The 22222-nt window shown below is 43.7% G+C and overlaps 1 protein-coding gene across 1 annotated transcript in view; it reads right to left on the minus strand.

The window, feature by feature from the left end:
• Positions 1 to 2140: 2140 nt before the first annotated feature.
• PRR12 (proline rich 12) overlaps positions 2141 to 22222 on the minus strand; it is a 142901-nt gene continuing 122819 nt past the window's right edge. Inside the window, exons 8-14 of the mRNA XM_063942570.1 lie at positions 20923 to 21056; positions 11974 to 13844; positions 9350 to 9475; positions 8650 to 8747; positions 6068 to 6196; positions 4965 to 5060; positions 2141 to 3481 (exon numbers count right to left, since the gene is read on the minus strand). Of these exons, the coding sequence (XP_063798640.1) occupies positions 3341 to 3481; positions 4965 to 5060; positions 6068 to 6196; positions 8650 to 8747; positions 9350 to 9475; positions 11974 to 13844; positions 20923 to 21056 (2595 nt within the window). The 3' untranslated portion in view covers positions 2141 to 3340. The remainder of the gene's footprint in view (positions 3482 to 4964; positions 5061 to 6067; positions 6197 to 8649; positions 8748 to 9349; positions 9476 to 11973; positions 13845 to 20922; positions 21057 to 22222) is intronic.

Here is a 22222-nt window from a genome sequence, read left to right on the forward strand (position 1 = left end):
AAATATTTGAATTAAACGTTCACAGCCTGGGACTAGTAAATGAAATATGGCCTTTAACAGACATGGAACCCTGAAACGAGAGAGGTGTGAAGTTCTGTTCTTATGCAATGCCATTACAGGAAATGTATTGCAGTCAACATGAAACAAAAATACGGTCTTTTTTTTTATAAAATACAGAGGTTTTTTTCGACACCCCAACAAATAATGATATTTTGAAGATTGTATTAAGAATAACCACAAAACAACCTAACAACCACATAGGTCCTTGTGTGGGCCATTCTGTTCTGACATTGTCATTCCAACACAACCACATCTTGTCCTACGAAGTAATTTCAAAAACTGCACTTTACAGAACTGTCTGTAGACAGAGAGAGCTTCACTAACTTACATTCATTTCAGCATCTTTCATTTTAAAGAAATATTGAAATTTTTTATTTTTTATGGAATTTGCAATGTTTGTAGTCAATGCACATTTAAAAAAAATTGCCATTATGTATAGCATGTAGGGATTAAAAAAAATTAAATAATAATAATAATGTGTTGGAGCTACAGTGTTTTACGCATATGACTGTACCAAAGAATTCCGAAATGCCATAGGCATGGGAGCCACCATAATATGCAATTTACTTCTAAGTGAATAATAATAAAAGTTTCATCATTCATTTTATGCCCTACATTACTGGTACATTGGGATGAGTTGCGTTAAAAGTTCTGTCTAGCAAACCAAGATCCTGGGTCAACCGCATGGACTGCTTGATACAGTTAAAAGCATAGCACCAAAATCAATTTTCAGAAAGCCATATCTGCAAACCTGATAGATATAAGATGCAGTTTCATAAAAGTAATGTACAGTCACAGAAGTCTACAGAATTTACTGCAAAATAAATTTATCAAGTCAGGGCAAAGTAGTCAACTTTTCTATATCAAAAAGTATTAAACAGTGTGTTGTCTCCGGCACTGGATACTGGCAACAGACGGTTTTTAGAAACAAACCGTTTTGACAACAGTCAAAAATAAAGAGCCAGGTGCAGGCTCGAGAAACTTACACTCTTCTAAAAGGCTTTCCGATGTCTTTCCCCAAAACATTTCAGGTAGATAGGGGAAAAAAAGTAAATAGGCAGAGGTTGGAAAAAAAATGTTAAATGTGAAACGGTATAAGAGGTCGTTGCTTAAGAATACCCCATTTTTTTTATTTTTCTCTCTGTTCTAAGTTTATTTTTCTGAGCAAAATACTAATTCAAGTCCAGTTAAACTGAACACTTCACATCTAGGCAACATCATCATTATCAATTAGATATAGTCAAATACAATATTGTACATAGATTTTTCTCCTATACAATATTTACAGCAATTAAAAAAAGAAAAAGAAAAAAAAAAAGAAAAAGAAAAAAAACCACACACAAACAGTTTATCTCCCCGATAATTTCATCCTTCCAACATACTGGGAAAATAATGATGTTAAATTGTCCTCTAAGCAACGTAATAAAAAAGGGATACAATTACTATGTATTAATGTTTAAATAAAGTTAGAACCATGACTTTTAAAAAAATATCTAGCTTTTTTTTTTTATTATTATTTTTTCTCAACTTTTCAGTTTCAAGAGCTGTGCACTCCACGCCCTCATATCAGAAAAAAAATTTAAAAAATTAAGAGACCCAATTTTCGACATGATGTAAAAGAAAATAAAAAACAACATTTGTGTCTTGTTATGAATAATATCTTCAAATAAAACAGGTCAGGGTTCTGTAATGATTGGGAAGCTTTAAGAGCATAAACTGATGATGGGGAGAGTGAAATGACTCGTTAGCCTCTATGCTAATGGAAGGGCTGGTAATGTTTTTGCAGTGAGACACGGCAGCAAAATTTAGCATAAAATACTTACAATAGGTTTTTTTTTTTGTGTACAAACTTCCAGTAGCATAGAAGCTTAACACCACCACAAAAGCCACTCTACATCTCCTCCCAGATTTAAAAAAAAACAAATTAAAACAAAAAAAAAACAAAAACATCTATAAAATGTAGATAATACCATTTTTATGTCAAGGGATGTAACAGGACATAAAATAATCCCGCAACATGAAGTACACTGAAGGAACAGGTAGGTTGACTCCAAAAAATAAAAAACATTGCTCTTTGATATTGGATTAACAAACCTTTATTACTTTGTTGGCAAGAGGCTATAAAGCTTCTGATAACTAATACTGCAGCACACAGGTATGGTACCATTTGTTATCTTTTCCAATTTATTGGATATCTTTGGAGAGAATAGTTGTAGGTATATTTCTACCCTGTACTTTATTCCTAAAATGAAGCAGCAGGAACTCTCCCGGATTTTGCTACAACCATTGGCAACAAATGGGACCTTTTTGTCAGTATATCTATTTTGCCAGATATATAATTTCGCCTTTTTGCCCAGACTCGCCATATTTAGCAAATCTCACTTAAATATCTCCTGACTTTCTGTCAAAAAGTTAAACGAAAAAAAAAAACTTTTTGTGGAATGGTGTCTTTTGGGTCAAAAGTTAGTATCCAATAGGTGAAAAGATATGCTTAGCAAGAGACAAAATATTTGCAGACACAAAGCCAATACACAGGCTGTGACATAAGGTTTTAGAAAATAAAATCTCCAATGCTTTTCTTTCCAGAAAGAAATTTAGTGTGTGGCCAAACTGAAATCGGCCCTGAAATGGGATCATCTGACATTTTGTGGCATGTTACCCTCATCGCTGAAAAGATTTGTTAATCCAAAAATCTAAAATGCCCATTGCCCCAGCCGACAAAATATTCTGACTCTTACACACGCACAACACATACACGCATGCTTCCCAATAAATAATAAGGGCCGAAATGCCAGCCTGCCTGCTTCTGTCAGAATAGGTCAGTCATTGGAAGCAGGTCTGAGCAGAAGGCAAGGCCTATAATCCTTTGTACTGTATTGATGGGTATGGCATGAGGAGCTAAAGGAAAATAAAACAACGTACATTGAGCAAAAACCCATCTCTGCTGGAGAGAAAAGGTAAAGAACAGAGGAAGAAGACAGAAGTCAAGAGAAAGAGAGGATCACCATGTTTCACTATCAGAAGCTTCACTGCTAGAAGCCCGAGGCCTGAAAGTCTAGTTGAGGCCTGCAAAACTTACGTCATCTTATTCCCCTTATAGCTCGTTGCTGTGGCAACAAAGTCCAGGGAAGAATACTTTGCAATTCCTTTGCATTTCCTGCCTGGTATGTCTCCCTCCCCTCTCATCTTTTGAGTCACTAGTTTTCAGCTTGTGATTAGAATCCACGTGAACAGGTTTTCTTTCTGTTTCGTCTACTCTGATAAGCGTCACGTGGCCTGGTCACGCGCACTTGTTCTGCGCTTGTGTGAGTAGGTCAATGAAGGAATCGAAGAGTTTTTCGAGCCACGGTTGGTTCCTCATGCACTGCTGAACGACCTCTTCTTGCCCCAGGTCATCGTTCTGTTCTTCTATGGCGTTGGTCTGCGGAAAGGAAGGGGCGACAGTAATAAGATTCAGACTGATCTGTAGGTGTATATAGTGCCTGAAATGTTTGGTCCATGACAAAACCCATCTTATTTTTGAAAACTGTACTCAATACAACAGTAAATTCTCGGCGCATGTCATTTTATATTTACCAAAGAGTAGTATTTATAATACGTGATGGGCTTCCCATTATTGAAATGCCCCTTTATATCAAAAGTTTTAACTACTTGCCTACCTTACAATTCCATAAGTAAAAAAAAAATATTAAAACAAAAGCTAGAATTTGCAGCAATATAACATATAAAAAAAATATGTGTAATAATATAAAAAAAGACATATTAACGTAAATAAATAAATGACACTAAAAAGCAGCTAACATCAGTATTACTCTGGACTTATGATAAAATGCTTCTCAAGAGCACTGATATGTCTTTAATTAAAATGTGTATATATTAATCGTGGAGGTGATTTTAGACCTCTATTGCTAATATTGCACAATGAAGCAAAGCTTAAAAAAAAACCAATCAGACACATGCTTTTATTATCTTACTTGCATTATATAAACCAAAGCTAATTACAGATTTGTTGCTGTGGTTCCGAACAAATTCTGAACCATATTACAAAATACGGATATGTAATTCCAGATAGGGCAGACAAATTCTGCTCAAATAATACTCAAATATAATAAAATATAAATTTTCATATACAAAAATAAATATAAAAATAAAAAAAAATTGCTATGTATGTCACTGAAATGTACTATTTTTGTTTTATGTATTATTTAATTGTTACTCTCATTTTTGTTTGACCAAGGGGTGTGACTGTTCCAGTTTCTGTATACTAACATCCTTATAATAAACACTTTCCAAATAAAAAACCTTCACCCAACTTCAATAGCCCACGATGTACGATTGAGTCCATTACAGCTGACTAAGTGATCTCCACCAATTTTTTTAAATATATAAAAGAAACATCTTGTAAATTAAAGATGTTGGGCTGGATATAATAACGCCCGACTTCGCCGGCCATGCGGGATGCCGGACGAACTCTGACTTTTTTTTAAAGGGGCAATCACTGACAAGGCATGGATTTGCCTTGTAAGTGACTGCCCCTTTAAAAAAAGGTTAGTGTTCGGCCGGCATCCCACACCAGCGCTGAACTCGGGCATCATTACGTACCGCCCATTAAGTTACACTTAGCTTCCCACAACATTATGTTGTATTAATAAAAAAAAAAAACCCCACTAAGTCCTATGTGATTATTCACACGAGTGTATGAGTGGAATTTTGGTGACATGCAATTTTTTTTTATTTGTTTAGGAAATTATGGCAACAACATATGGGAAACATGGAAAGGTTCAATGATAAATAAAAAAGATGTTCCACCATGCTTAAATCCTATATTTACCAAATGGTAATTCAGCACGGTAAGGGACTACATAAACTTTTGTCACTGGGTGTTGTAGCAGTTTCCAACTTACCTCTTGCTTGCAACGTAGGAAGATGTGGTACTTGTAGTGATGCAAGGAATGGTACAGGGAGTAATAAAGTGATTTCTCAGCATCCACCTTAAATTCCTAAAGAAAAATGACAACAACGACACTGAATTAATCAAAAATGCAACCATTCATAAGTAGTCACTGACTAGGGAGAATACAATAATGCAGTAGAGAAATAAAATACGCACACAAAAAATATCAACGATCTTCAATTTAATTTTACAGACCGTGACATACCCAGACTTTAATAGTGATTTTAAGAAAATTCTCCGTTTGTTTTAGAAAAATACAGGGTTTTTTTTTGTTAACAAATAATTAAATTTTCTGGTGACACCTCTTTAGAATGGGTTTAGTGTAATACTTCTAGCAGCCTGAAGGTGGCAGAAGCAAGCCTATAAAAGGAGGCAAACTGAGGTACTGGTATCAGGCAGCAGGCTATAAATTGACTAAACAATGCAAAGTTAATTGCTGCAAAATTGTAAATAAATGGCTTCAGTAATGGCTACACTAAACAAAAATTGTATCAATACAAAATGTAAGGACTTGTAAAAAAAAACAACCAAAAACTATTTCAGTCATATGTCTGACAGCATAAAGGTTTTTCACACCTATGGCAGGTGACACTATTGCTATTAGTGTCTATCCAGAGGCCAGTCCAAGTGTATCACACAGATTGAAAAGCGGTCAGCACTAGGCAGTAAGAAGGAACTGACTCCAGAGACTATAAACTATATAAACCCACTAAAAGGATGCAGACTTTCTGAAGGAAATATGATGGGTCCGAGATTTCGGGTTCACTACGGCTGGCCGGTGGTCGGGCTCCCGGCGACCAGCATCCCGGCGCCGGGAGCCCGACCGCCGGCTTACCGACAGCTTGGCGAGCGCAAATGAGCCCCTTGCGGGCTCGCTGCGCTCGCCACGCTACGCGCGCCACACTATTTTATTCTCCCTCTATGGGGGTCGTGGACCCCCACGAGGGAAAATAATTGTCGGTATTCCGGCTGTCGGGCTCCCGACGCCGGAATACTGAGCGCCGGGAGCCCGACCGCCGGCAAACAGAAGACCACCCCGAGATTTCATCTTACCTGTGGCTTGGCTACATTCTTTTTTAACTTGTTGAGAGTTTTTCTGTTGTAGGGCTCCCCACAAGGTTTTATCCTGACAATAGAGTCCCCTGAATCACTATTTAGCTGCGGAAACGTGTGAAGTGCCTCCTGCAGGTGGAGAGAGGTTAAACATTTAAAATACATCTCCGTGCGCAATACAAAAAAATGGAGCAAAACAAGCAAGGTCATATTTGTATGTCCATTTGTGGTACGTGGACAGTGTATGTACTAAGACAATAGTAACTGTGCCCCCCCTTTACCACTAACACTGTAAGAGGTAGACGTCTCGGAGTACCATGGCCTGTGTTGCACCATCTGTCCTGTAGCCTTATGTTTTTAGATCACCGCAGACTCCTTTTAATATGCTTTTTATTTTCTTATAGGTTATATCTGATATTGCACACGTTTCATTTTCACCTTCACTGTGTGGCACTAGGGAGGCCAATCCTGGGACGTTTTTTTCAATACCAGCACTCAGGATTGAAAAAATTATCAATCCCAGGATTCCAGGGATTGGGTTTATGGTTTTAAAATTAAATTATTTCACATCCATCTGCTCTGATGCTTCTAGCACACTCTGGTCTGTAACTCAGTGCAGAAATACAGACCAGAGTGTGCTAGAAGCACCAGAGCAGATAGCAACACTCCAGGCAGGAAAGAGGAACATCATGGGTTGTGACAGGTGCAGGGTGGTAGTATGAACACTATGGAGGTAACAAAACAAATAAAAAATAGGGAGAGAGAGGAGGAGACAGGATTGGGGTATTACAGGGAGATCTCACAAACAGGCCTCTGGAAACCAAGGGGGAAACTGAGACCACAAATCCCATAGTTTATGGAATTTTGGAACAGCTTTTCTACTAGTGTAGGCATAATACTCATGGTCTACGGTGTTATCAACGGGTGTGGTATGGCTGACCGGCGGTCAGGAGACTGCCCGTCAGCATACAGACGCCGTGATCTCGGGGGGGAGGGGCGGGGGGTGTGGCGAGTGCAGCAAGCCCCTTGCGGTCTTGCTGCGGTCGCCACGCTGCGAGCTCGGTGGCGACCGCAGGTCGCCATGGGTTCTATTCCCACTCTATGGGTGTCGTGGACACCCATGAGTGGAAATAGTCCCTGTAAGTCGGGATAGTGAGGGGGCGGGATGTTGGTGGAGGTCATGTGACCGTCGGTCTCCTGACCGCCGGTCACATGAATACCACCCTTATCAACAAGTGCCCACCATTTTTAGATATATAGTTTAGCTTCTTTGGGTGGTAGTGGTGGAAGAGTGGAATGAATGTAGAACCCAACCAAATAGCCAAAGATCATGGACCCCAGGACAGTCTCACAGCAAGTGCCAAAAATGACAGTTAAGAACATATACTGGTTCTGGTAAATTTGTAAATTATATTTTTATTCACACGAAAAAAGGAAGAGGGGTCCTTATTGCACCCTTATGACTTACAACACTAATAGGATACATCTATGCGGTACTTATTTGTAATGTTTGCATGACCTCTGTAGGTTTGACAGAGGCCACTTGGAGGGAGTAATGGGTTATAACAAGTACTCTCCTGCCCAGGAATTCGATGCTCACTTCACCATGACACAGTGCATCTGAGCACCATTGGTGCTAATAAGCATTGATTGGACCACAGCTCTTTAACACTGTTTCCTTACTCGGTTTATGACCATTTAGGTAAGACTATACAAGGTTCGGACCTTGGCATTGTATTGTGTAAAGAGGTGTACTCACTGTAGTCCAATTCAGGATCTGTATCTAAGTATGGATATTCCCGCTGCCCCCGCCGTGTCGCAACTTTCTGATATTCATCAATATAATCAACCCTCTAGGGGTTGATTTTAACAAAGTAGATTAAAAGTTAAGCCTTATCTTGATAATAATATCTGACTTATACGAGTTCTACAAGTTTTTTGTTTTGAAGAGTGCGCCAAACCAGCAAAGGCCTCTCTTTTCTCTCTGTTTGTACTTTAGCTATATATTGACTTTCCTTGGTGCACCACCAGCAGGTTTATATGGTGACAGTTAGTCACAGTATCTTACGAATGCTGGTTCTCTCTGTAATGGTCTAAGATATTTTTTTGACTGATGTGGAATCACACCCAATTTGTTTACACTTAACAATCGGGCGGGCATTTAAATGTGCCCACCTAGCTGAGATGTCAGTCACCGGCGTTCCCTGCATCAAGCACTCACAGCCAGATGCGCCTATATATCTGTAGCTATATCGGCCATCGACTGTGCTGCAGGGCTGATGCGATATGTCTGTTAGCAGACATATCAAGGGTACACACCGACTGAATGGGCGATATATCGCTAAGTGTGTAGCCAGCTTAAGGTTTCCATTGAAGGTTCTACCACATCGTTTTTCACAGGCTAAATCCAAGAAAGAGAACACTGAGGAACGGTCTTAACATAACCTGCAAAAAATGCTTATGGGCGTCACAGGAGCTGCAGGTGTCCAGAGCATAAAGACGGGCTAATATAAAGTACCTCACCCACCATTTTCTTTAAATAATAAAGTGTCATTTTACAGAGGATGCGTGTGAGGTCATACCTGAATGGATGAGCTCAGGGAGATCTTTTTCAGAACCTTCTTCTTATGTTCGTTTACAATGCCATCAATTTTCCTCATGGGTGGAAGGTAAAGTTCGTCTGGAAAGTGAGAGAAGACAGTTTGTCGTGACCTTGTGACTGTGAGACAGCATAGGAGATACAGCATGACTGGGGTCACACTGCCTCAGCAGGACTGCTATTTACTAAGTAAAATGTTCAGATTACCACGTCTGTTTCTGCCCTTGATTTAACATTTGCCCCATCTCCACCAACTCAGCCACTGAGTAACAGCTGGATAATGTAGCAGTCGGTAACGGAGCTGAGGCTGACATCGGCATTTATTAGTAATCACAAGAAATAGCAAAATGACCCAACTGACCTTGACCAATCAACAGTACTAAAAGAGAAAAAAATATATATTACATTTGTAGCCAAATGGGCAACACTTGGATCGATCTTGAAGCTGGTGGCAATTGGGGGAATCTGATTCCAGAAGATGACCAAAAATGTGTTCTTTCATCATCTAGAGGCATGGTAGGCCAGTGGTTAGCATGGTTTCGATTCTGACCACTGGGTGGATATTGTAAGTTCTCCCAGTGTTTGCATGGGTTCTGGGTCAGCTCAGAAAGTGGGGGTCTGTCCAATGTACATGAGCAAAAAGTGCACTTTAAAACATATGTCATCTTAAGTGATCAACTCACCACTAGTATCTTCCAATGCCTGTATCATATCCGGGTCTAGAGCAGTGCTGACCAACATTTCTATGTAGCTTCGGTACATCTCCTTCATGGCTCTTGTATTTAACACACGGCCCACAGGAACGCGCTCTGAAAAACAAATAAAGAACATTTTGAAGGATCAAAGGAGCGAGCACAAGCTATACCACACCTAATACAGACAGCCCACTCCTCTCTAGGGCAGTACACTCTAATTGCCAGCAGGTGGTGCTGTTGGAAACAAAATGTAAGATGCACAACTTTTTCACAACATACCACAATGTACATTAAAGAGGCTTTCCCATCTAAATTGACATTTTATCAAACCCTGCCTTCCAAGGCCACATTATAGGGGGGGAGACAGGTAAGTAGTCCAGGGGCCCCCACACACAGAGGGCCCCCATAAATAGTATATTTATGGACGGCAAAACAGCATCTACTGTCTGCACTCCAGTTCAACTCCGCGTTCCCCGCCACTCCCGAGCAGCAGCTGCAGCGGCCGGAGAGCCGAAGGCAGAGAGGCTGTAGCACACACCCCTCCAGGCTGTCTGCAGCTCCCAGGACTGTTCGGATGATAATAGAATGCTCCAGAGTTCATCCTTCTACTGCCGTCCGGCCCGGCTATTGATGAAGAGAAGGAGATCCCCCCCCCCAGCCTACAGTTATATTGATAGGAGCCCCAAAAGTTTGTTGCCCTGGGGCTCCCAGAAACCTTAATCCGCCCTGCTGCCTTCCACTGAGATGTGCTTTAGCAGGGGTCTGTCCTCAGGAACCACCACATTTTCTGTACCTAATGCTGTTCCTGGGACTGACCTACAGCCAGGGCCTATGCTACACAACTTTGCATTAAAGAGAGAAAGCAGTGCATGCTGCATACTGACTAGACAGGATCAGTACGAGATCCCGGTGGTCGGGATATCGGCGGTCAGTAGACCGATGCCGGGAGCCCGACAGGCGGGATCCCGGTGGCGAACGCAGCGTGTCCCCTCACGGACTCGGTACGCTCGTCACGCTTCGGGCCGGTGGCGACCGACCACCACCCAAGAGGGGTAACCAGCCGGCGGTCGGGACTCCGACTGCCGGAATTTCATCTGGTGTCGGGATTCCGGCGTCTGTATCCTGACTGCCGGGATCCCGACAGGCGGTAAAGTGACTGCCTCCCGACTAGACGCGAGCTGCTGAAGTCTGTGGTGCACTGCTGCAGAGCAGGTTTTGGGAAACCCCTTTTAGGTTCTATGTAGTCTTATACAAAATATCTAAATCATTTAATGGCAAAATCTGAAGTACATAATAAAGATCCCGTTCATATTCCCCTACACACAAAGGAAGCAGCAATTTTGGGACTGGATTATAGGCAGTGGCTCACTGCTGTCACCAAATCACAGTGAACTGAAGCCTACATTCCTATTATTTACCTCACAAAGTATGGAAAGAGATAAAAGTGGAGCGAGATAAAAGTACCAACCAGTCATTTTTCAAACACAGCCTGTATTATGGCAGTTAGGAGCTGATTGATCAACCAATCTCCCCCCAAAAAATGTTTCCTACATCACGCATCATTTAGAGTTAGTATATGATCACAGAGGATAAGTTTCCATCTGGAAAAAAACATGTTTTGATGCAACTTTCTAATTGGTTTATTCTTAACTTTGCCTAATGCCCATCTTCTACACGAAGAAGGTAAATTGGAACTCTGGTGCTATACCACCAATCCCGCCAATTTGTAAAGTTTCATTTAGTAATTACTAAAATGTGGGATGGCTCTGATGTATTTTAAGATTGCAGAGGTTAGGAAATCAGTACTCTATGAGGGTTAGAGATTACATTTAAGACTCGGACTGTGGATAATGGCTGATATCATGTTTTGGCACAGATTTGGTCTAGGATTAAGGCGTAGAGTAGGACTAGATATGCGTTAAACTATAAAGTAAATGTTAGGTTGAGCATTTTTAGGGGTTGATCCAGGAGACGTTTGTGTAACTTAACACAACTCATCTGGAAAGCTTTTAAATAAGGAAAATCATCTATTTGAAGAATACTGTCCCTTTAGAGTCTATACCCACCTAGTTATTACTAAAGAGACTAATGGTGGGAAAAATAAGAATTTACTTACCGATAATTCTATTTCTCGTAGTCCGTAGTGGATGCTGGGGACTCCGTAAGGACCATGGGGAATAGCGGCTCCCCATGGTCCTTACGGAGTCCCCAGCATCCACTTAGGACGTTAGAGAAAGGCCTCTTGTGCAAGTTTATTAAAACAGCTCCGGAGCAAATTGTGTTGTGCAAGCTATTATTGGGCCTTGGAGTTTATATTGTCCCTTGGGTGTCCTTCAGTCTATTTCAGTGAGATGAGTCAGAGGTTTTGCAGTCACAGTGGGATCCTTGTCAGACTGACAATGTCATTGTGTGAGAGGAATGTGACCCATTCACTTGCTGACTGACACTGCTTGCCTTACCCCTCATTTAAATTGTGAGCTTTGCAGAATAGTGAAATTATGTTCACCCCAAGCCCGCAACTTGCTTAAGCAAGCAGGCTGCCAATGCAATCTATAATACTTTGCGCCTTTATTACAGCTTAATATAGATCATTAAAGCTTTTTTCCACTTACCTTCTTCACTCTGCTGGTCAGGGGAAGAGTCTGAATCAGAAGACGAAGCCACCTCTTTCAGCCATTTTTTCCTCTTCTTTGGTGGTGGCTCAGCCTTCACTTTTGCGTGTTTCTGCTTAGGTTTCAGAGCAACTTTAGGAGGCGGTGGTTCTACTTTCTCAACTTTTTCCACTCTTGCATGTTTTTCAACTTTCTCAGCTCTCACAGGTTTCTCAACTTTCTCAGCTCTCATGGGTTTCTCAATTTTCTCAGATCTCAAGGGTTTCTCAATTTTTTCAGCTCTCACGGGTTTCTCAATTTTTTCAGCTTTCATGGGTTTCTCAATTTTCTCAGCTCTGTCATTCTTCGCAATTCTTTCAAGCTTTGGGGATTTTTCGACCCTTTCTAACTTGGGCATTTTTTCAGGTCTCTCTGACTTGTCCATTTTTGAAGCCCTATCTGTCCTGGAAGTTTTAGAAGATCTCTCAGGCCTAGTAGTTTTTTCAGGCCTCTCCACTCTTGTTTTATCTATTTTATCTGGCCTGGGTGATCTGGGTGACCTAGGGGATCGATCTACTCTTTCTACCCTGCTTGGTTTCTCCAAACGCTCCATCTTCCTAGTTTTTTCGGAACGGTCGGTCTTTGCAGCCTTGTCCACCTTTGAGGATTTTTCCCCTCTATCATGCCTCATTCCTCTGTCTTGGGATAACTGTCTCTCGGTTCTCTTTACTGCTTCAACTTTTATAGTTTGTTCCATCAGTTCTGACTTAGTTGGTTTCTTTGTTGCTTCATTTTGTTCAACTCGACTGGGTGTCTCAGCTTTCTCTGTCTTTTTCATCAAGTCCTCTTTCTCAGGTGCTTCCAGTAACTCGTCTTTCAATGACTTTTCTGCTGGTAAAGAGGTCTTCTCTGTACATTCAGCTTTTTGCGCCTTTCGAGCAGTCTCCAACTTCTCCGATTTAACAAGTTCAGCCTTTTCATGCTTGTTAGCTGTTGCACTTTTTTCTACTTTTACCACAGCTTCAGTCTTCTCTTGCCTTATCACTGCTGCAGGTTTTACAACCGGTTCAGTCTTTTCCTGCCTTGCCATTGGCGTACCTTTCTCTGCTTTTACAATGCGCTCCGCCTTTTCTTGTCTTGCAGATGAGGAACCTTTTTCTGGCTTTGCGGAACGCTCTGTCTTCTCTTGCCTACTGACTGTGGTAACCTTTTCAGGCTTTAAACCCGGTTCCAACTTTTCAGGCTTTACAGCAGGAGGCACCTTCTCGGGCTTCAAAATGAGTTCTTGTTTTTCAGGCCTTGCCACATGGGCACTCTTATCCGTTTTTACAGCAGTGTCGGTTTTTTCCAGTTTTGCCACCGGCTCCGCTTTCTCAGCCTTGACCACTGGTTCTGTTTTGTCTGGTTTTGACATCTGCTCAGTCTTTTCTGCCTTGGCCACTGGCTCAGCCTTCTCAAACTTAACCATATGACCATTTTTATCTTTCATCCCTAATGGCTCAGAAATGTCACCATCCTCAACAAGTTCTTCCTTCTCATTTGGAAGCAAGGTCTCAGTCTGTTCCACTGCATCAATCTTTTCTTCCTTATCAATATCTCCATTAGCTTCATCCTTTGCTATACTGACCGCTAGGCTTTGCTGTTCAAGCTCTTCCCCTGTATTTGCTCTTTCTGATTGGTGAACGGTCTCAAATTTTTCAACTGTCTCCTCTTGTTCTGCGTTATCAGGTCTCTCCACTCTGTCCATCTTCTCTAGCTTCTCTCCTGTCTCAGACTTTTCTGGCCGCGTATTAAGGTCTATTTTAATTGCGCGATCTAGCTTCTCACACTTTTCTGGCTTAGAAACGGCCACAGGACTCTTTGCGCCGGGGGCTTTTGTCTGGCTTTGCCTTCTATATAAAACAGACATTACAAAGTGTTAGAAACAAGATGAAAAACATATAGTGTCTCCTTTTAAAACAGACGAGCGCTATAATATAGGCTATAGGAAAGCCATATGTAACCTACATAAATGAATACTATACACTTGATTGCAACAGAAATTACCTTGCATAGATGCAATGTTTAAGATCTTTTAAGAAACAACTGAGCCTGGTCACTCTTGAGCTAATATAGCTACAGACCGATTATATGAATCACATTTCTATTATATTCAGGTATCCCTTGAACTTTTTGGTCAGTGTATCATAATGTGATCTGATCAATAAAATATATTTAAAAAGAAAACAACAAAAAAACCGAGCCTGTAAAAATGGGGATTTTTGTTTACTTACCGTAAAATCTCTTTCTCTGAGTCCATCTGGGGGACGCTGCGCCGTTACTTGTGGGTTAGAGGTGTGTGGTAGTGGAGATTGGCACAGAACTATCAAAAGCTGACTCCTCCCCCCTCTAACCCCTCCCATCTCCTTCCTGCTCAGCCCTGTTCAGTTAACGTTTAGCCAAGCCAAAGGAGATAGACCAGAATAAAAAATTAACCAATTAAACCAGACAAACTATGGGAGGGATCGCAGCGTCCCCCAGATGGACTCAGAGAAAGAGATTTTACGGTAAGTAAACAAAAATCCCCATTTCTCTGTCCTCCATCTGGGGGACGCTGCGCCGTTACTTGTGGGATTTCCCAAAGCAAGCTAATGAGAGGAGGGAGACGTTGACGGCATAGCCGTCTGTAAAATACGACGCCCAACAGAGGCAGTCTCCAAACTAAAAGTATGAAACCGGTAAAACTTTGTGAACGTATGGACTGACGACCAGGTCGCCGCCCTGCATAGTTGCTCAACAGATGCACCACCGCGAACAGCCCAAGACGCTCCAACTGCTCTAGTCGAATGAGCCCTAATTGAGTCAGGAACCGAAACGTTTGAGGACACGTAAGCCTGTCTGATGGCCGAAGTTACCCAACGGGCCACAGTGTTCTTAGAGGCAGGCCAACCTCGTTTGGGAGCATCAATCAATACCAGCAAGGAATCCGTACGACGGAAAGACTCCGTGCGAGACAAATAAATACGTAAGGCCCGAACAACATCCAAGAGAGCCAAATGGGAATCCTCCCCCTGAGAAGATGACGGATTAAAAGCTGGAAGAACGATGTCCTGATTTAAATGGAATGCTGAAACAACCTTTGGAAGAAATGAAGGTTTTGTCCGCAGCACCACCCGATTTTCATGAAACACTAACAAGGGTGGCCTGCAAGAAAGAGCCGCCAACTCAGACACTCGTCTAGCTGAGGCAATCGCCAAAAGAAAAACAACTTTTTGTGTTAGATAACGTAGTTCCACAGATTCTAGAGGTTCAAATGGAGACTTTTGAAGAGCCTTAAGTACCAAGTTTAAATCCCAGGGAGGAATCGGAGGAACAAAAGGTGGTTGAATTCGAAGTACCCCCTGCAGGAATGTTTGAACCTCTGGAATGATTGCTAATTTCTTTTGAAAAAGGACCGACAAGGCCGAAACCTGACCCTTCAGGGAAGAAAGTTTTAAACCTTTGTCAAGACCCTCCTGGAGAAAGGAGAGCAGGCGAGGAAGTCTAAACAAATGCGGAGTCAAGTTCCTTTTCTCGCACCAAGCAATGTAAATACGCCATACTCTATGGTAAATGCCAGAAGTCACCGGCTTTCTAGCCCGAATCATTGTCTGAACAACCGCACAAGAAAGGCCCTTTGCCTTCAGAATGTTGGATTCAAGAACCAAGCCGTCAAAGCCAGCCGATTTAAATCTGGGTGGCGACAAGGTCCTTGAAGAAGAAGATCTGGTCGCAGAGGGAGGCGCAAGGGATCTCCGACGACCATGCTGCTTAGAAGAGTGTACCACTGTCGGCGCGGCCAATCCGGAGCCACCAGAATTACTGCAAGGCCTTCTCGCCGAATGCGTTGGAGTAGACGTGGGAGCAGTGGAATTGGTGGGAACACGTAACCCAGCTGAAATTGCCACGGAGCTGTTAGTGCATCGATCAGAAATGCTTGAGGATCCTGAGTTCTTGATCCGTAAACCGGAAGTTTTTTGTTGAGGCGTGACGCCATCAGGTCTATGTCTGGCATTCCCCAGCGATCCACTAGAGAAAGAAACACTTCCTGGTGAAGTTCCCATTCTCCCGGATGAATCGTGTGACGACTCAAAAAATCTGCTTCCCAGTTTTCGACTCCCGGAATGTGAATTGCTGAAATCACGGGAATCCAATGCTCCGCCCACGTGAGAATCTGAGCAACCTCTCTCATTGCGGACCAGCTGCGAGTTCCTCCCTGTTTGTTGATGTAAGCCACTGCCGTGGCATTGTCGGATTGCACCCGAACTGGATGGCCCTGCACCATGGTCTGAATCCGAATGAGAGCATACCGGATCGCTCTCAATTCCAGAATGTTGATTTGTAGTTTTGACTCTTGATTGCTCCAGCGCCCCTGTAAATGATGAGTCTGGAACACTGCTCCCCAACCGCTGAGGCTTGCGTCCGTGGTTACCATCATCCAAGACCAGACCGTGAACGGCGCACCCTTCCTCAGATTGTGACTGTGAAGCCACCAGTAGAGCGACTGACGAGTTCTTATCGACAAGCGTATCAACTGCCGTTCGAGACGTGAATCCGTCCGAGTCCAACAGTGGAGAATCTGAGCTTGAAGAGGTCGGGCGTGGAATCTGGCGTATGGAACTGCCTCGAATGAGGATACCATCTTGCCCAGTACCTGCATGCATCTGAGGACTGATACTGCCGGCAATTTTAACAGGGTTCTGATTCTGGCTTGTAAGTCCTGAATCTTGTCTGTAGGAAGAAACACCTTCTGGCTGTTGGTGTCGAATAGAAGACCCAGAAAAACCATTTTCTGTGACGGGAGTAAAGACGACTTTGGAAAATTGATTATCCACCCGAACGACTGTAGAGTCTCTATCGTTAGACGCAGGTTCTGATTGAGAATCTCCGGTGACGGGGCCTTGATCAACAGGTCGTCCAAGTATGGGGTGATGTTGACCCCTTTGCAACGGAGAACTGCGACGACATGACCCAGGACCTTCGTAAACACCCGGGGAGCCGTGGAGAGACCAAAGGGAAGGGCCCGAAACTGAAAATGCCACGGACCTACTGCAAATCTCAGAAGGGATTGATGTCCTGTCCAAATTGGAACATGTAGGTATGCGTCCTTTATGTCTATTGAAGCCAAATATTCCCCTGGCTCCATGGCTGCGATAATGGAGCGAATGGATTCCATCCTGAATTTTTGGGATGAAAGGTACGGATTGAGAGCTTTTAGATTTAGAATGGGTCGAAACGAACCGTCCGGTTTGTCTACGAGAAAAAGACCCGAGTAAAAGCCCCGACCTCTCTGAGGAGCTGGGACCGGAAGGATTACTCCATTTTGTAATAATGTTGCTGTTGCCTGAAGGAGAGCTTGACGTCTGGAGGGGTCGTCTGGGAGAGGTGTGACAAATAGTCGGGCTGGGACTGCCTCTTCGAAATCCAACATATATCCTCTGGAAATGACCCCTATTATCCACCGATCTGGTTTCGATAGGAGCCACACTTCCCTGAAGCGAAGTAAACGAGCCCCAACCTGTATTGATCCCTCCAGAGGGCCCGAAGCGTCATGCCTCAGGCTTGTCGGCAGGCTTACTGGCCGGTCTGCGAGTAGCCTGAGCTCCTCTACCTCTGAATGATCCCCTCCGTGGAAATCTGGAGAAGGGTCGAAAGGACTGGAAGTTACCTCTGCCCTGCGTACGAAAGGACCGAAATCTTGTAGGCTTTGGTTTGTTAGGAGCAGACGGAAGGAAAGGGCTCTTTCCTCCCGTAGTATCTGAAATTATCTTCTTTAACTCTGATCCAAAGAGAAATTCGCCTTCAAAAGGAACTGCCGTCAAGGTCTGCTTTGAGTCCGAATCAGCATTCCAAACCCTAAGCCAAAGAGATCGTCTTGCGGATACTGTTAAGGCAGAAACACGGGACTGTAGCGCCACCGAATCCAATAAGGCTTCACCCACGTAAGTAAGGGCCTCAGAAATCTGTTCTGCTAATTGAATGGCCTCCGACGGATCGTCTGACTGCATCCCAGATACAACCTGTGCAAGCCACTCATCAACGGCTTTAAGCACCCAGGCACTCGCCAGAACTGGACGGAGAGAGACACCTGATAAGGAAAACATAGATTTTAGTAATGCTTCTATCTTCCTATCGGTAGAGTCTTTTAAAGTCACAGACTGTACTGACGGAATAACCGTAGCTTTTGCTAAATGCGAAATAGGGGCGTCTACCTTTGGGGCAGTTTCCCAAAATTTTGTATCCTCCTCTGTAAAAGGATATAGAAATTTTAACTTTTTAGGCGCCTGGAAACGGGAATCCGGTTTTAGCCAGGGTTCTTTTAAAATATCCGCAAAGTGCGAGTAAGAAGGGAAGGCAGTAACCTGTCTCTTCTGTCGTTTGAAGAAAGAGGAAGAAGTCTCGGCTACTGCCTCATCCTGAATATTAAGGGTCTGACGAATGGCTTCTATTAGCAGCCTCACACCTGAACTAGTAGATAAATCCTCATCTTCCCAAGCCGAATTTTCGTCCCCTTCAGGATCTACCTCCCCTTCTTCCAATGGAGATGTCAGAGTATCTAACTCCTCTCCCGGAAATGCAATAGCGGGCAACGGCTGCGTTCGCTTAGAAGCCGCCGAACTACTGGCCGAATTTACAAATTTATTTACAGACTGAGTCAAATCAGTGAGACATTTTCCCATATTCTGGGCCCACAGCGGTTCCACCTGAGTCTGGGTCAAAGCTGCTTCCGACCTTGACTGACGCAAATCTGAAATTGCATCCACCATGGCCTTGACCCAAGGGGGCATTGACTGATCTGTGGATCTGGCCTGCTGATCTGCCGCTGGTGCACCCGAGCATGATGTACAGAGGGTCCCTGCATCAGCACTCCCCTTAGCCAGCTTTGTGCCACATTGTGAACATGAGAAATAAACCACTGAGGTTGTTTTTCCCTTTGTAGGTTTCTCTGGCTTGCTGGTCATCCTTTACTCTGGTGTACTATGTCCCCCAAGTTTGTTAACAAATATCTCTGAGGTTCAAATCCACTAGAATGTGCTTATGTTAATATGCTGCTTTAGCCCACCGGACTAGAGGAGACACTGTGATCCCCCCCCCCTTTTATACTTGCGGTTTTATGTAATCCCCCTCCGTAGCACAGCGTCCCCCTGTCTGCAGGCAGAGAAGATGGCGCCGTGACCAGCAGCGCGCGCGCGGGCAGAGCTGAGCGGGAAGACGGCTCTGCCCGCCTGACGTCACTCCTCTCACTCTCCGTCAAAACCGGAAGTTCGGCTCCCGTGCGCCGCTACACAGAGCGGTTGTCACGGCAGCAGCAGTAACGGTCCAGGGAGTGAATAACACCCTCCCGGACCTAAACACAGTCCTCCACCTCACATTTCACCCCAGATCAGCCTCCGTGCTGTCTGTGGATGGTCGCGCGCTCCGGGGGGGGGGGGGCGGGCGGGGGGGGGGGGGGGGGTGGCGGATTGTGTATGTCCCCAATAAATTCCATTAGCAATAGGAAAATAGGGACAGCCCAATACTGTCAATGACAGATTGTGGTTGTCCTGTACCTGATGCTGCTTTCTTCTCTCTCTCTGAAGGCCCCAGTGACCAAGGTATAGTGGCCTCCATGCAGCAGTCTGGAATGGGATACTAACCCCTTCCACTGTTATACCTGTCACCTGTAAACAGGGACTAGGTATTTGTGAAAGAAGAAATAAAAAATCTAAAGAGAAATAAAAACTGTGTCTGTACTCCACAGGCACAAAACTAAAAACTGAACAGGGCTGAGCAGGAAGGAGATGGGAGGGGTTAGAGGGGGGAGGAGTCAGCTTTTGATAGTTCTGTGCCAATCTCCACTACCACACACCTCTAACCCACAAGTAACGGCGCAGCGTCCCCCAGATGGAGGACAGAGAAACAGCAACTGGGTATATATGGGAAGAGGTGATGCAGGCTGGGTAAGCCTAATTAGTCCTATCCTTACCTTAATACTTCCCTGCAGTCCTCCATGGCTTCTTAAGCTGGTGGGTCCTTCTCCATCCATATTGGCTCTAGCCACCGAGTTCCATGCTAGGAACTGCATGTAACCAGATAATATCGATGCTGGAAATTGGATCTGTAACGCTAATCTGATAGCTTCCAACGCGTTTGTATGAATGTGCACTTTGCCAATGATGCTGGTATGGGCAATGTGTAGTCCTTTTATGCTAAGGCACCATTTTTTAAAAAAATTTTTTTTGCGGCAATAAGAAATTAAGGATCGCCTGAAGTGTTAAAAACACATGTAGGGACAGAGTGCCTGTCTCTGCGATGTGTTAGAAGTGAAGTGATCATTAATTGACCCCGTCGAGGTCTGCTAACTGCACATGTGCCAGTGGAGAGTGCTGGGAAAGGATCCTACTCTCCTGGTATCTTCTGAGGACTACAGACGATCGGTCACCATGGCGATAGCTACTGGGGCTATACTATAAAATGCTTTGCATTCCAGAAATGCCCAATACCCTAATTAAAATCCTGCCCTTCCCCCAAAATGACACACACATACCTTTTAGCAACCATAAATCGCTCCCTTCCTAGCATATGAGGCTACAGTCTATTACAAATTAAGGTGCAAATAATTATACATCCCTCAGTCCTTGCATGAAGTGCTCCGAGCTGTGCTGCCGAAATGCAGCCACATGTGATCTTGTGCTCTGCAAGGAACACTGGTAGTAAGGACAACCTCCAAGGTCAACAGCAGAGTGGTCTCCAACATCAACACTGCAGTGTAACTGGAAAAATCACAACATGTGCTGTGTACATCACTGCCCATCACTCAGGTAAAAGCTCTGCTTTTAATCTGAGATTGGGCATGCCAGATGTAGAATGCAATGCTCCGGAACCATAGAAGCTAGCCTAGGGGAGCCGGTGTTAGAATAAAAACAGAATAGTTAAACCAAGCAGACAGGACATAGAAAAGCCACATGTCACCTTATGTTTTGCAGAGGACGATGCCACGGCTTTCTGGAACATACTCTCACATAGTCCTTTTTGTTGATATTTTCAAGGAACTTGACATACAGTCGCTGGTACCGGTTTTTTGCATCACCAAAGTATCCCAAATACTAAACAGAGCAGAAAAGGAAAGCAAACATGTTTTTCAATTTATTACAATACAGCGTGTTATATTGGATGAATCTGTTTCTTAGGTTTATTGTCCTTTAACTACTAGAGAGGTTTAGTCACCTTAGGGTTTAGAGATCAGTAACATTGCCTTTAGTAGAACTACAACTATAAATCCAAGGACAGGGATAAGGGGCCTGCAGTAAAAGGTTAGCTAACATCTGTCTGATGTAACTTAAAATATGACACAAAACTAAAAAATAAGAATTTACTTACCGATAATTCTATTTCTCATAGTCCGTAGTGGATGCTGGGGACTCCGAAAGGACCATGGGCAATAGCGGCTCCACAGGAGACTGGGCACAAAAGTAAAAGCTTTAAGACTACCTGGTGTGCACTGGCTCCTCCCCCTATGACCCTCCTCCAAGCCTCAGTTAGGATACTGTGCCCGGACGAGCGTACACAATAAGGAAGGATTTTGAATCCCGGGTAAGACTCATACCAGCCACACCAATCACACCGTACAACTTGTGATCTGAACCCAGTTAACAGCATGATAACAGAGGAGCCTCTGAAAAGATGGCTCACAACAATAATAATCCGATTTTTTGTAACAATAACTATGTACAAGTATTGCAGACAATCCGCACTTGGGATGGGCGCCCAGCATCCACTACGGACTATGAGAAATAGAATTATCGGTAAGTAAATTCTTATTTTCTCTGACGTCCTAGTGGATGCTGGGGACTCCGAAAGGACCATGGGGATTATACCAAAGCTCCCAAACGGGCGGGAGAGTGCGGATGACTCTGCAGCACCGAATGAGAGAACTCCAGGTCCTCCTCAGCCAGGGTATCAAATTTTTAGAATTTAGCAAACGTGTTTGCCCCTGACCAAGTAGCTGCTCGGCAAAGTTGTAAAGCCGAGACCCCTCGGGCAGCCGCCCAAGATGAGCCCACTTTCCGTGTGGAATGGGCTTTTACAGATTTTGGCTGTGGCAGGCCTGCCACAGAATGTGCAAGCTGAATTGTACTACAAATCCAACGAGCAATAGTCTGCTTAGAAGCAGGAGCACCCAGCTTGTTGGGTGCATACAGGATAAACAGCGAGTCAGATTTTCTGACTCCAGCCGTCCTGGAAACATATATTTTCAGGGCCCTGACTACGT

This window comes from Pseudophryne corroboree, chromosome 10 (assembly GCF_028390025.1).
Source record: "Pseudophryne corroboree isolate aPseCor3 chromosome 10, aPseCor3.hap2, whole genome shotgun sequence".
NCBI classification, from domain to species: Eukaryota; Metazoa; Chordata; class Amphibia; order Anura; family Myobatrachidae; genus Pseudophryne; species Pseudophryne corroboree.